Below are 15,523 nucleotides of genomic sequence, written 5' to 3'. Positions count from 1 at the left end.
CACAGACTAGTTTCATGATGTGGTTTCACAAAGCCTCCTTTGTTATGAACCTCATAAGGCAGCTTGTGCTTAGACTATCAGGTCACAACATTTGACCAAAGCACCTCACAATCTGCATATACTGTAATCCCTCACTCAACATGATCTTACCTCTTCCAGTAGCCGAGTGACAGCATCGATGTCATTGTAGGTCTTCGTCATCTGGCCCACTCTCTCAGCACACAGTACTGCACGGACACAAAGAAAGAACAAGTCAATAACAAATCCCAATAGTAAATGTATTAAATTTGTGACCATATAACATTCCTCCCAGCCAGGTATCACAGTTTCACTTCAGCAACCTCAGCTCTCCTTTACAGTATTTAAGTCTTTTGACTGGAGGTGACTGAGATAGTTGTGAGAATCTTATATGTATTTTAGAATAAAGTACCACATTTGTAATGTCTTTATGCACCTAGATTCAGTAGAAAAGGCAAATATAATTGTTAAAAATCAACTACAAATCAGATTCTCAGTGTTTCTGACACACAAACGCTGCTATGTCTTGGATTTCATACTGAAGTAAAAATGACTTTGTTCCCCCTGCTATCACCTTTCCTTTACAATCTTGTATTGCTCTTAGAAATTAATCTTAAGAAGTACACACCCACATTCTTCACAGACCCACCTATTCATCAACCTACATGCCAGGTGACTCAGAAAAGATAAGTTACTGAATACACCACAACACTGCCTCAGCCTCATAAGCACACATTGATTATCAGCTCCCCCTGTCCTCATGCAAACCTCTGACTTTAACTAATCAGCTTTCAGTGCAGACTGGAAGAGTTATTCACCTAAGAGATTAACATTCAAACAGTTTCATTGACATCACATGCAACTGTATAATAGTATTTCTGAAGTTAAATTTCCTTTAATGTAGATATAGTTACTTGGTGTGATTGTCGCTACAGTATGATAATGTTTATTTTTGTACAGTCTTGTTAGTCACTTTTAACACCATCAGTTGGAGGGATGAGGTGTGTGACGTTAGACTGTCTGGAGGTGTAATGTCAGGGGCCACGAAGAGATAATGATGCACACAAGCACAGTGCAATTGAAATACTTCAGCTTCCACAGAAATATTATTTTACTTAGGTTTGGAAGAACAAATGTCATGTCAGGCACGTACACAACAGTGCTCATAAAGTGGCCTCCCAGGATGCAAAACAGTGTTGGCCGATGCAAACAACATATTTTCATGTCCTCATACAACACAGACAGTGTACGGTTGCTGGAAACAGACACGAGGCCTCAGCTGGCTATGCTTTAGTTAAGGATTTTTCCCTATCATTACTTTTAATTATTAAACAAGTTGCTCTTTTCTCTTTCAAGGCTGAATGAGCGTTCATGACAGTGAACAGCTCCACAGAGGTATTTTGTTTGAATAAATGAGGGCACCTCAGCGCTTTTACCCAACGGTTCCAAGGTGGTCAAGAATCTGAACCATTTCCCTCCATGAACCATGTCAGACAACTCTGGACTGCAATTATGATGTTTTTCAGCCTGGACCAAAGTGATGGACCAACCAACATTGACAACCATAAAACTAGGCTGATGTTACAGTCCAGGGAGTTTGATTATAAAACACTTAGAGGTTTATTTCACACATCAGACATTGAGATGACAATAAAACTGTGTCTGATACATGTGTTACACACACACACAAAAAAAAACAATAAAAACATTCACACACACAAAACTCTTGTTCCCTGGGTGAGTTGTTAAGGCACAGAGTGTTACCGAGGGAACAAATCGGCATGATGATAGCCAAGAAACATGCGCGTACGTACACACACACACACACACACACAAAATGCATCACCTACAATGAGATTGTACACTTGATAGCCCAAGGTGCAGCCTTTTTGCCTGTCATACTTCTTGTATGATGTGCTTTGAAGAACATGCATGGTAACACTCCACCCAAGTTGGATCAATAATTGGGTGCAACTGAAATTAAAGATTATATACCAATAGAGCCTTGATAACGACAAGAAACACTTTTACTCTACGTGGTGTAAAAAAAAGTATCCAGGCTAAGTAAGAAGCTAAAACACATAGCTTACAACATAGCTATGATCACAGACACACTGCCACTTATCATTTGTACCAAAAGTCCAACAAGGCTGCACAATTAATTAGGTGTGTCCACTAAGAAAATATTAGGACTTCCTGCTCTTCCAGTGAGGTCAGGCTCTTGCTGATTTACTTCATCATTAATCCACTTTGGTCATAAATAAGTGGTGAAGTAAAAGGTGAAGACACAGGTCAGAGAAGGCAACTGTAACCTGGATTGTGTAAGGTGTAATTTAATATTGGAAGGTGATCGGGATGTTTTCTTGGTGTTTTACAGGGGGGAGCAGGTAATTTAAGACACAAGCAAACAAGTGTGTTTGCTCTTTCTCAACAAGTGTAATATTAAAAAAAAAAAACAGAAAAACCTTACCGGCACCTATGAGGTAAGCTAGGTGCCGCAGGGATCTGAGTTAAAATGTCATTAAAGCTCAGTAAGAATGTATTAGCAGACTCCTGATGTTCTGTCTGCAGCAGGGGAGCCGATGGAAGCAGAAGTCTGGAGTTCTGCCTTCATCAGTCCCCCTGTTGCTACTGGGAAACAGACAACACATGGGCTCAACAATAACAAACAAACCCAGAGACAACAGACAACGGAAAGGAGTCCTGCTTATCCCTCACAGCCTGTATAAAATGTAATATAGCGTAAGGGCGTATCATTTAGTACAGTTAATTAGGTTGATAATAATCTGAATTGGCACTATAAAAATTGTTTATGCCACAGTGCCTCATGCACTGTTCCATATATGGTTGAATATGATAAAGAGTCCAATCCCGGTCAGAGTTTATTTTCTATTCATGCGTATGCGTATTAAAATCCCACTTAAGCTCCTTTGAGTTGATCCGATCACACGATTCCTCTGCTGTACCTGTATGATACAGTACCTTCAGTTTATATACACATCTATTAAAATACCCATCCTTCTGTGTCATCATCAGCTCCCAACTCTCTGCTTTTCTAACCAAATTTAGGCTCGTTATTCAACCCTAAAACACCTCCCAAAGTGATTAAAAACAAAGCTAAAAACCTAAATACGAAGTAAGAATCTATGTGTGTCTTTAGGCAAATATACAAAAGCATGTGGGTACTTAACACGCTACAGCTGGGATAAAGAGCCAAGCCCATGTTTGAACATGTCACATCAGCAGGCAGACGAACCATGCTGTGCCGAGAGCAGATAATAACACTAATGTGGCGTACTGCGCCTGCAGGATGACTCAACAGGACACATTTCACCTTTTCAAAATGTTACACAAATATCCAACAATCCCCCTCAGAACCCAAATATCTAATGCAATTAATTAAAATGAAATAACGGACTGCTCAGCAAGCTTGTGCACATGAGCCAGGACCAAGAACAAGAGCACAACTGAGATTATGTCCCTGATAGTAAAGACCACAGACTACCTTCACACAGAACTTGTTGCTCTTCATCCATCTCTTCTTCCTCTTCCTCCTCTGTGCCTTCATGACTGGGAAGACAGACATACTCTTTCTCTTCTTCTTCTTCTTCTTCTTCCTCCTGCTCTGTGCTTCCATGACTGGGTAGACAAACGTATTCCTCGTCCTCTGTCTGGTTGGAGTACTCCAGCTCGTCTTCGGTACCAGCAGCAGTGAGCAGAGCCATCGTCCACTCTGGCACGAAGGCTAACCACTAAACCGCAAAGCCTGCAGGTGCAACGCCATGGCTCCTACCTGTACTGTGTACATTTCTGGGTGTGTGTCTTTTAAACTATGAATTCATACTTAATCTGTGTACCTAGATGTGAAAGTACACATCTAACAAAGTGTTTGCTACAGAGAGGACAGCAGCAGTGTGTAATGTGTGTCTCTAAACACTCCATCGTACATGACTGTCAAAGTCTGTGTGTGTGTATCAGCCGAGTGAGTTTCTAAAAGTGTGTGTATCATTTGTCCCCTGTGGGAGCGCCGTAAGACAACCAGATAACCTGACTCCTCCCAGTCTCCTCTGTGACTGGTCTGTGAATGGCCTACTCTACTTTACCACAGACAGAGGGGGTGGATACACACAGACTTATAAAGGAGGCTGTCCATAAGCTATTTAAGGTCAGAAAACTGGGTTAAAATAGATTTAACACAACAGATGACAGCATTTATAATCATCTGTAATCTAATATTTATCCTTGTAATCGTCAAAATGTCAGCCCACATTTTTCCATTTAAAGGGTTGAGATAGTTCAGACTGACACCAACAGGGGCAAATCAGAGCTGAGAGAGAGACCCGTTTCTCAGGTAGGCTTCAAATCCAATGAAAGTAAGTCCTTCTTATTAACCCTCTCAAATGACAGTAACTTGGTACAGTCCAGTTTGCCTCTATGGTGACAATAGTGCAGAACAATAACAGACATGCACCTGTTCCCTGGGTGGGGCCAATCACACAGAATCTTGATACCATATTTAACCTCTGGCCTGTATCATCAGGTGATATTCATACAGCAGCAAGTCTAACTTGGTGGCTAATGATCAAATGAATAAAGAATAATTGTTGAAAAAATAATGATAATAAAGAAGAATCCTCCTTGTGAAACTTTACTGCCATAAAATAACCTTGTTCTGTTTCATTCCCTCTCTGTGCCCTGTATGCCTGATTCTGCACTATGTAACTTTGTGCAGGAAGCGTTCAAGAAGTGAAAGACAGCACCAGAGTTTAAAATCACATCCTGCATGTGCTCCTGCCAAGAGTGCACCGTGTTCACTGGGTTAACCACTAGGGAGAACATTACTGTGTTGCATGAAAACCGGAATGAAGTCCAGTGAGATATAATCACGTAAACTGAAGTAAAGAGAAAATGTACTTTCTTTTAGAAGGAATAGATCTTTAAGCTCTAAATCAAAATCAAAAAAATTGTTTAAATACATTAAAAGCATTTCAACCTACTGCTCTGAAAACTGGCACAAAAAGATTTCCAAGTTTCAAGAAAAGACAGAACTGGATCAAGCTGACCAGACTGAGCAGCACGCACAATAGGAGTTTCAGAAACTGGGCATAAAAGGACCAGAATCCAATGCCAAAACATGTCTTTGTGAGTCTTTGTAAGATCTTGAGAAATATGGCAAGTATTTTGACCCTTTCCGCATATTTAGTTTCTTATTCAACTTTCGTTAACCACTGAATTTGAGAGCCTTCTTTGTAGATTATAACTTTTATCACAACATTGAAATGCTTCAGTTCAGGTTGAGTGGTGATTTTGCTAAACTGTCCTATTTTGTTCAATATTTAATAGTATATTAAATTTGTATATAAAGTTTTGCTGTAACAAACTTTTCACGTTCATAAAGACAAATAAAGAATAACTCTATAGAGAATAACTATGTCACACTGAGCAGGACTAGTATGACCCGTTAAACCCGCTCCCTCAAAAATGAATATGGGCCGCATCAAAGCGGCCCGATTTTCTGCTCATTAGTCACTGCTCAAGTGTTACAATTACTGTAATTGGTCCTGAAAACTGATGCCAGCTCAGTACCATCCCACACGCTTGAGTAACTCCACTCAACGGCCCAATGAATAGAATGCTGCAGGCAACAAAAGGACAAACACCACTCAATGCTTTAGAGCAGTGTTCTCCCCTCTCCCATTGCTTTTCTGGTCACATTCACTCTTTACACTTGACTTGTTTTTTCCGTTTTCCCTTTCATACAACCTTCCGTCTTTTCGTCTGATTTGTTTGGTTAGTCTCTGTTGGCAAGCCCCATACGACAATTTTGAAGAAAATGACTAAATTGGACAACAAATTTACACAAGCAACATTTCAGACAGTTACATGTCTGACCCTGTCAAAAACATTTACTGGGATTAAAAAACAAAAAACAAAACACACACACACACACATACACACACACACACACAGCAACACCACCAACAACCTGGCAACAGAACTATCATCTGTCCAACATGTTGATTAAGTTGCATACTATCATGTCTATTGTATCTATAATGCAGCATTCATGAGTAAAGTTACAAAACTTCAAAGATCAAATAACTTTTCCAATAATTGTAAAAGCATGTGCAAACTAATTATGTAGGGGAGACAGTTACTACCTACATACAGTAGACTTCCAAGTGCTGACACAAAAATCCACATTTTGTCTTTTTTTATTTCTTATTAACTTAACTATCCCTCCACTATCACATTCCCACTGGAAGAACAGTTTGCCCTCTTTTTCTTGCCCACAGCCTTCTGTGTCCTGGTTGCCCTCCACCCTTCCAGCCATTTGTTTTGAAGGCTTCTGAAAGTGCCAAAGAATATTTGGCAGGCTGCTATTGACAAGGGTGGCTTAGAGCAGCATGCAAATCATTGGGCTAAATATAATCCAACCTACTTCCACATCCCTCCCTTGCATATCTCAGAATAACAGCAAACCAGCTGCTTTTTATTTCTGCCTCTACTCTCCATCAGATTTATCAAAGAAGCAGCACCTCCCTTCTCGTTTGGTCATTTCATCGTTTCAGCGTTAAGCTAAGTTGTAAAATGTATTGTCTGTGTGGGTTAGCTGCCACGGATAAATAATATTTTTGCAGATGTTTAAGCTGAACAGCTCACATTGGGGAGGCGCTAAGCTGTCTCAAACTGTTATGTAAGAATGTCTACAGAGCATCCCTGACACATGCAAAGCATCGTGCACATAATAACTACAGTAATGGATCATACTCTCTTGCATCAGACCTTCACATTAAAAGCATGGTTCAGTTCGACCATAACACCCTATCAGAACAAAATCTGCCTTAAAAGACAAGAGAGGAGAGACACAGACAACAGGAGAAAGATACAGGGAGAAGGGGAGGAAGAGCAAGAGGCAGTGCCAACAGGCTGGTAATAAACCAACCCCTGCTATAACCTGCTGTTAGTCACACGTCACATGACCAGGAACCATCAGTCCTCCACATGCCTTCGCTGTGTGTGTGGATCAATCTGGAGGATCATTATCCACACAGGTCACACACACACGCACAGACACACAGACATATATATATCATTGTTATAATTCATAATTCTCTTCAGTCCAGTCTATTGCTTCAGTGCACTTTCATTTCATTTGGACCATAACGTTTATTGTTAAACAGTAAAATGGGGCAGGCCTCATGCCATATCTTTGGTGTTTGGTAACCACATTTGAGGGATCATTGCAAAAATCCTTTCACTCACTCTTACAATCTACCAGCTGCCCTCATTACATATCTCTTATCACAATAAACTGTTTTTTTTCCACCTGCAACTTCTATGAACCTTTTCAGGTCACATGGTATCTTTGTCTCATTCAGCACCTTTACACCCACAGCTAGTCATATAAGCTTCTCTGTGGCCCTATTTTAGGGTGAGCCACACTGACTCAGCTGCAACAGAGCACCTGTTATGACACCTACTGTATCCAGCAGCCACTGCCTGCTGGAACTACAGCTTTAATTCTGCTGTGTTTGTCGTGAATGCCAGTGCACAAGGTCACATTCTCTGGGCTCAGTTTAAGCTGAATCTACTCAGAGTTTAGTTGAAGGACAACATCCACTTCTCTAATTATATTGAGAGGAGAAATGTCTACGTGTCTTCTTTAATACTGACCAATCCTGCCACCATCTCTCCTCCCTTTAACCTCAGGACACTGTATAAGCCCTGGCTAGTGGTTACATCACAACATTATACTCAAAAGCGTGGCATTATCTGGGAAGACAACAACTCAGTTGTTGCCAATGTAGTTTCGAGACAGCTTTGGTCTTTGGTTGTTAGATTGCTGTGGTATAGTGAAAAATGCACTATACCACAGCAATCTATGTAAAACCACCCTTGTACTATAGCTACATAACCAGTGACACCACTGCCCTTGGTACATAGTAGTAGAAGTCACTGCAAAACTCTAGCAGACTGTTGTCTTACCATCAGTACACTCTTCATAGTACCAGTCCAGTTCATAGTAGTCTGCCTTGACAAACCTCTGGCCTCTAGTAAGGCCTCGTCTCTTCATCCTCACTGCTCTGACAGACAGCTGTATTGTTTCCAAAGTCCCAGCATACTTAGACACAAACTAGTTACTGATAGTGTCCGTTAGTCAGTTCTGCTATCCCAGCATGCTTAGCAGGTACCAGCTGGCACATTAACGACAGTCTGCCCGACTCATCATATGTCCTTTCTTTCTGTCCCACACTCATTAGCAGCAAACTGTCAGCGTATTATGTTCCATATCTGTTGTGGTGCTGGTGTCATTTCTGCCCGTCATCCCACCGAACCGTTACTTGCGTCATCAGCTGTCAGCAGAAAAACCACATTGTCACTTTATTTTCCTTTTTTCCATTGTTAATTCTTCAGCATATGTTGTAATGTACCACCTTCGTCAATCTGGGCTGTCTCTTTCTTCCCTGTACATCAGTTTCTCCTCAGTCACTCCAAAGCTTCAGCAAACGTGCCAGATTCTATCCTCTCATGTCTCCGTCCATTTATAGCATCCCATCAATTTATATTCCCGTGCTCCTGCCAGTTTGTCCTCTGGTCGAATCTTTCTGAAGTCATACTATATCTACCGTCTTCTCTTGTGTAACATTCCTTGCTCAGTGACAGCTTTAGCTCTACACATGGACCACCGCATCACTAACAATGACTCAATATACACAGAGATACAGAGAGTGAGAGAGAGCCAGCAGCAGCAGCAGCAGCAGCAGCAGTCACGGGTTTTGCAGCAGAAATGATGATAATCATGACACTGTGGGATGGGCGGGATAATTAGTCTTTACAACCAATCAGAGGCAGCAGCATCACTGGCTTGTTCCCACCCTCCATTCGTATGTAAGCATCTCTCCCTCCTCTCCTCTATTTTGTCCTTCTGTGTGGTTTCTATAGTAACAGGCTCAGACTCCAAGGCCTGAGGCTGAGCAGCATGTAAAAACAGTTCGCAGGAAAGCAGTGCAGCGTTGGCAGGGGTGACGTGGCTGGCCCAAAATGAATGAACACAATAGGTATTCACGGATTGGGGAGTGAGTGATGAAATAAGCACATGCACAGAGCATGAGAGACACAGAATAATGTTGTGTCATCAGGGCAAAAGCAAAATGCTAAATAAGCTCCATTTCAATGACAATACAATTCAATGTCAACCAGCTTCAAAGTGCTAACAGACACTACTATGATGCACATTATGAACTAAAGCTACTCTAATACATGAAGCTAACACAAAACTACGACCAAGCTACCAGGATAATAATCAAAATGATGCTTAAAGGGAACATCTGGGCTTTAATAACATGTTAAAAAAAACAGTGACTTGCAGTTTAATGCTAATAAGCTAGAGGGGTCATATAACAGCCCCAGATTTTACTTGTGCAATGCAGTGAGGTTGCATCAGCCCCTGGTAACAGATTCAGTTACATGTCATCAGTTGTTACTGTATACAAATACATACAGTCACTACTAGATCATGATATGTATATCCAAATTTTGTATGAATAGAAATCATTGGGCAAGTTTAAAGTTGGTACATCATTAAGCAACTGTGTATGACAGTATAATATACTGTATTTTGAAGAAAAGAAATAAAAACATAGGTGTTTCCCATCCATATCCATGATGCATTCATTGTTATTTTTCACATGGTTGTAAATATATATGACATTAGAGCTAGAATGGCTATAGAACATCTATTAATCAGGTCAGTTGCCTCCATGTCATCGTCTCCTCAAGCTTGTCCTTCTCACGCAGCAGGTTAAATACTTAAATACACACTGAGCACATGAGTCTGTTAATACACAGTGCACATTGTACTATTGACCCTGTCTTAACCTACAGTAAATAAAACTGAAACAGTGCTGTTAAACAATTTAACAAACAGGAGCTCCAGGTAAAGATGAACGTTAGACAGGACAAGCAGGAGCTTAAATAAATGCTTACATAACAACACCTGCTGTAAATGACTGTTTTAAGATGGTTAGTACTGGTTATTAGAGAGAAAATATCCTTAGACCTGAACACAGCTCCAGTGTGTTTTATGACCAGGATGTCTGGGCATTCATGGCCCTCAGGGTGTTGATACCCGGCCATCTGTTTGAGGCAATAATGAGAAGCAACATGCCTCCAGTCGGAATAATCAAAAGATGAGCAAGCAAAAAAGCTTTTTTATTATGCTGAATATTAAACGAAACACTCCTCTCGAATGTCTCGTACAGTTTATGCAACATGACCTTGTCACTGCCTCTTAGCCTTGCTGGCTATGACTAATGTCAAAGTGACCATGTCGGCATGGGGCATGAAGGTGAAATTACAGTTCTCACTTTGGCTTATTTATAAAACGCTCCATCTATTTTTAGAAACAGTTTTTTACCCTGAGTCACAGTTCAAGCAGACATGGATTAGTACTAAATTATTGATGGTAAAAAAAAAACATTCCACGTTCCCTCAGCTTGCCGTGTGCAGTCTTTGCACATGTTTTATGTGAGCCTGTGTGTGTTTATTAAATGTGTGCAAGAGTCTGTGTGTGTGGTTTAAAGCTGGTATACACGTCAACCACATGGTAGCTCTTAGTCTGATAAGACAGGAGCAGACACGTGCTACCTACACAATAGAGGGCTGAGTGCAAGAGAAAGCAAAACATCAACCAACCAAGGGATCAGGTGTGTTTGTTGTGGCAACCGTGGTCAGCTGTCTCGCCCTGACTGCGATGGGCAGATGGCCCCCTTTCTGTCTGTCCTTTCCTCTCGCTAATTCTTGCTTGCTCAAGGTCAGTATAATTCTTACATCTCTCACCTCTCTTGATCTTAAATCTTCATTGTCTCTCTCCTGTAACACATTCCTGAAGCTTAAATCCAGAAATCTCATTTCCTGTTCTTAGTGTTTGACATGTGTTTGGTGTATTTCAGGAACACATTAACACTTGTATGTTTAGGGGACGATAATCTTTGAGAAAGGGGCAGTGTACAAATGGTGTCAGGGTGAGTTGTCTTTGTTTGTCTCATGTGGGATCACAAAATACTTAAATCATTACATCTTTTTGACATTCTTGCTTTAAAAAAAATCTAATTCTTACTTTAGCAGCCATCATGGTAATATTTAAAAGAAAACTAAACCAAACCATCAGTGAGTGATGAACTTACAGAAGTACTTGAGGGTCTCCTCTATCTGTTCAGTGGTGAGGTCGAGGGCACAGTCAGGTTCCACCAGCGGCGTGCGCAGCCAGTCATCTTGCTCGTAGCCGAAGATAGTATCGGCCCTCAGCTTGTACACTGGCAGCTGCTCCTCCAATAAGCTGATAATCTCAAGCTCCGGCAAATCAGTACTGTTACACACATCTGCACAGAGAGAAAGACAGATGTTGTATAGGATTTGTTCTTTTCTTTGGCCAGATGTTTTTTTAAAGTCATGATATAAGCAATAGTCTGGGTATTTGTAACATTTACATTATCTTCTCATTTATAATCCAGCCAAGCAATCATGTCATGTCTACTGTGACAAATATTTCAAAGTATATGATGCCACCTAGTGGTAAATTGTGGAACTAATCCATTACTTCTGGAGACCAACTAAAGGCCAGGTTCATTTGTCAGTTTGTGTGTCAATTAGTTATTATGCCAAATTAATCAAATGCTTACTTGGGGCAGAACAATTAATCTTCCTTGGTTGTTCACAACCATGTTACTGGCTGCAATGATTAGTTAGACCCATAGGCTTAACAGATAGTAATGCAACAGTATCACAAATGTAACATGTTGTGTCTTCTTTGTGGAACATATTAGGAGAGTTTTATATGTCAAAGTCCACTGTATTTACTTGCTCAAAAGCACTTAACAGCACATGCACAAGGGGAGACTATACTATTGTCTAAGAAAGGACTTATAAGTAAGACAAAGATAAAAAGAAACAAGTAAAAACAGTCTTTTAAAGATCCTCAGATAGGTTCAGCTGCAGACAAAATGCATGGTTCACAGTCAAACAGCTTCTGATGTTTTTATTTATTCTCTATGGGATAAGAAAACAAAAGACTCACAATTATTTATTTAACACAAGAAGTCATCTGACATGGCAGCTTAACCGGTCTATGAACTGTCCGCATCTCCTTAACAAAGTCAACAGCAGCCTCCTATTGAAACCCAGTGAGTCAACCCCAGAGCCACTTTTGTGTGCTGCTGTGGAAAACCACATAATCTTACCTAAGCTTTCAGATATGTGCCTCGCTGTTCACACATCAGTTCAGTGTGCTATTAAAACTGGAGTCATCCATTGAGGACTCCCACTAGAGTGCACATTCGCTCTGTTCACACACAGAAATCAGCTTTTTCTTGGACAGAAATGAAGAACTGAAAAGCTCTTTGGATAGACAGAATTAGCACAGACATGAGAATTAACATCCAGTAAAAATACAGTCCTTTGTTTCTCTGCCTCCCTCTATTTCTGGCTCTGTCGCTGCTCTCTGCTGCCTGTCTCACCCTCCGTCTGTCTGTTTACATGTATGTCTTTCCAACAATGCTGTCTCTCACAGTTTGCTAATCCAGACTGAATGACTGACTGTGCTGAAAAGGGAAAACACACACACACACACACACCAGCTGGGAAATCATTCAGAAAGCACAGCCAATGAGGTTTCGACACAGAAGTACTGAATTGCAATTCCTACTAATGCCATTAGAAAAGGACATGTACATACTATCATACTTAACACATACAGTGCTGCAGCAGATCAACATCTCTTTAAAAAAGGATTTTAGTTGTGTGCTCGCATCATAATATTTGATCTTCTTCTCACTTTTATGACAACACATGGAAGCAGTGCACTACTCAAATGTTAAAACAATTATGAAGATAATAAACTAGATCTTAATAACAGCTGAGGTCAGTCTTACTGGTGAAAGTTGATTGTTATGTATCAGGCCTGGGTCGTCAGTACTGACATAAATGGGAAATGCACAACACAACAGGTGGCGTCCGTGCTCCCAGGTTGACAAATACCAACGCTTTGGGTTGGTGGCCCGAAGATAGTCGACTGTTGAGTCTCATTCCCAGCACGAATGCCACCTGCTGCTCGCTCCAAGCCACTTTGTTCATTTCTCATCAGTATTCGACGAACTGGCAATGAGACGCAACAGTCAGCTATCTTTCTGCAGTATGGCTGACCCCACCTTTAGGTGAGCCATATATACATTTTTAATATCAATTCTCTGGTGATCTGAATCACAACATTTCTCCTCTGTACTGGTCTGAAATATGACCAATGCACTCCAGCTCGTAAAATGAGTGCTGATAGGACATGGATGAGGATAATAATAGCACAAACCATTCCTGCTGTGTGTGCTGACAAAAGGTCAATGGAGACAGTAGAGTGTGTGTATGTGTGTTGCAGTTTCTTTTTTTGTATGACATATTTTGTATGAATGTGGTCACGTTTCTAATATTGTCACGGTTCTTTTGTTTGACTTGTGTTTTCTACTGCTGTTACTCAAAATGTCTTTTCGGAGAATCAACTGTATCACTTGATATCTTTTACAGGCTACCAGCAATGAACAGGGACTACTTTAGGGGAGTAGTAACACTTATTAGAAAGTATTTAAGTGGCACCTTGCAGAAAGTTTTAACTTAACCGAACTTTGAACTGAAGATCTGGTATCAATGAACACAGCTGATAGATGACTAAGAGAAGTTCAAGCCCAGCATTCAAATGTAAATATAGACTGCTGGCACACAGAACACAACCTGCGGGGTCACACCAACATTAGCAGCAGCTAGTAGCCACCAGGGCAATAAAGTTCAAGTTCAAATGTAAGAACAGGCCAATCTCACACTGTCAGACTGAGGAATAAACACAACAACATTCGGTCATTCTGTAGCCTGCAGAAACACATTGATAATGGATGATTACAAAAATACAAAAACAGGCTAAATGTAAAAAAAGTGCCAGTGTTAAAACAGAACCTACTGTACTGACATCCAAAGAGAAGAGGGGTATACTAACATGGGCTGGATTCAGTCCTCCACACATGGTGTTAGTGTCAGACTGCAGGACCATGTGGATGTTGCTAAACAGAAAAGGGCAAATCCAAGTACAACGCCTCTTATGTCAAACATGGCCACCTCCTTACAGTTCAGTAATGCCACTTGTGGCCAAGTGATAGTACAATCACAACAAAGTTGACATTAAATGCATTGCACTATTAACCTTGAAAAACAACAACTTTAAATGCTGGCATGGAGACAGCATGAAAAAATAGTAAATAGTAAATCCCTGAACTGTACAAGCCCAAAAAAGGAGAAGCAACTGACTGATTCACGTGAAGAAAAACAAACAAAGGGAAAACATAAAGAGAGATAGAGGCAGCGAGAGAAACTCTATCCAGATGTTAGCAAGACACATTTAAACTTTACTAAAGACCAGCTGAGACTGGCAGAAAACCATGCCGCGCATGGTGTATACTCACTCATGGTGCCTAAAGCCCGACAGCCACCGACTCTCCTGCCCTCCAATCACATTTTCCACTGGACCGGGTAAGAGCAAGGTCGCAAGAAATAACAGAGCAGAGAGAGAGAGAGACAGAAAGAGAGAGAGAAAGAGGGTCGGGAGGGTGAGAGACAGGAAGAAGAAGAAGAAGAAGAAGAAGAAGAAGAAGAAGAAGAAGAAGAAAGGGTGGTAAAAGTTTTAGAGGACGGCACTGGGTGTAAAAGACAGACAGAGAGGAGACGAGGGAGGGAGGAGTGAAGAGGAGAAGAGACCCAAGCCAAACTGGTTCGTCATGCCTGACATGCCAATGACGATATTCACATGGTCCACCCCTTGCTTGCACCCACTCCTCTCTCTCTCTCTCTCCCTCCCTCCCTCACTCACTCACTCACTCTTTCTGACAGCCAACAAACCCAGCTGGACTCTTCTTACCAGCTGTACTAACTAAACACACTCCCTCTCTTCCTGTCCTGCTTCAGTATAAACACACTGGAGGGAACAGCAGCCCTGAAGTTGTTTTCCGACTGTTTAACTGTCTTTCTAGCTGCTCCAGCTGACAGTTCCTCTATATTAAACTCCCACATTAGGAGACACAGGCCTGAGGAAAGACAGTATGTGATTAAGGAGAGCGCATACAGTGTCAGAGCAACAGGTCGTGAAACAGATTTAGCACATTAACAACAGTAATCATGGCCTGTGTAACATGTGCAAAGCTGCAGCCAAACTGCCAAAAACCCACTCAGTGTGTTTTTCATGTAAGCCTACAGATCCCAGCGTGTTTGGCACTGGGATTTGTCAGCCTGTTCCTGAGCTTGTGTATAAAGGTCTTAATTAGTGATTAGTGGTTAGTTAGTTTAGACACAAAGTGTAATTTGGGTTGCAACAGTGTGCAAATATTTAAGAACTCTGGGAATTACCTCACCATAAGACTTCTTACCCCCAAAATACTGTTGTTGTTGTTGTTGTTGTTAATAATAATAATAA

At 41.0% G+C, this 15,523-nt stretch overlaps 1 protein-coding gene across 4 annotated transcripts in view; it reads right to left on the bottom strand.

Moving 5' to 3' along the window:
* Positions 1 to 15,523, bottom strand: part of trak1a (trafficking protein, kinesin binding 1a) — a 33,625-nt gene that overhangs the window by 14,167 nt on the left and 3,935 nt on the right. The window contains exons 1-3 of one of the 4 annotated variants that reach the window (XM_010742341.3): positions 14,520 to 14,843; positions 11,208 to 11,402; positions 151 to 227 (exon numbers count right to left, since the gene is read on the bottom strand). In XM_010742341.3, the coding sequence (XP_010740643.3) occupies positions 151 to 227; positions 11,208 to 11,402; positions 14,520 to 14,523 (276 nt within the window). In that variant the 5' untranslated portion in view covers positions 14,524 to 14,843. Of the gene's footprint in view, positions 1 to 150; positions 228 to 3,523; positions 4,181 to 8,007; positions 8,813 to 11,207; positions 11,403 to 14,519; positions 14,844 to 15,523 lie in introns of those variants that run through there. The other 3 variants (XM_027286771.1, XM_019256841.2, XM_019256839.2) reach the window with 3 other exon arrangements.

This window comes from Larimichthys crocea, chromosome XIII (genome assembly GCF_000972845.2).
Source record: "Larimichthys crocea isolate SSNF chromosome XIII, L_crocea_2.0, whole genome shotgun sequence".
NCBI classification, from domain to species: domain Eukaryota; kingdom Metazoa; phylum Chordata; class Actinopteri; family Sciaenidae; genus Larimichthys; species Larimichthys crocea.
This window is presented reverse-complemented; position numbering and strand designations above follow the sequence as displayed.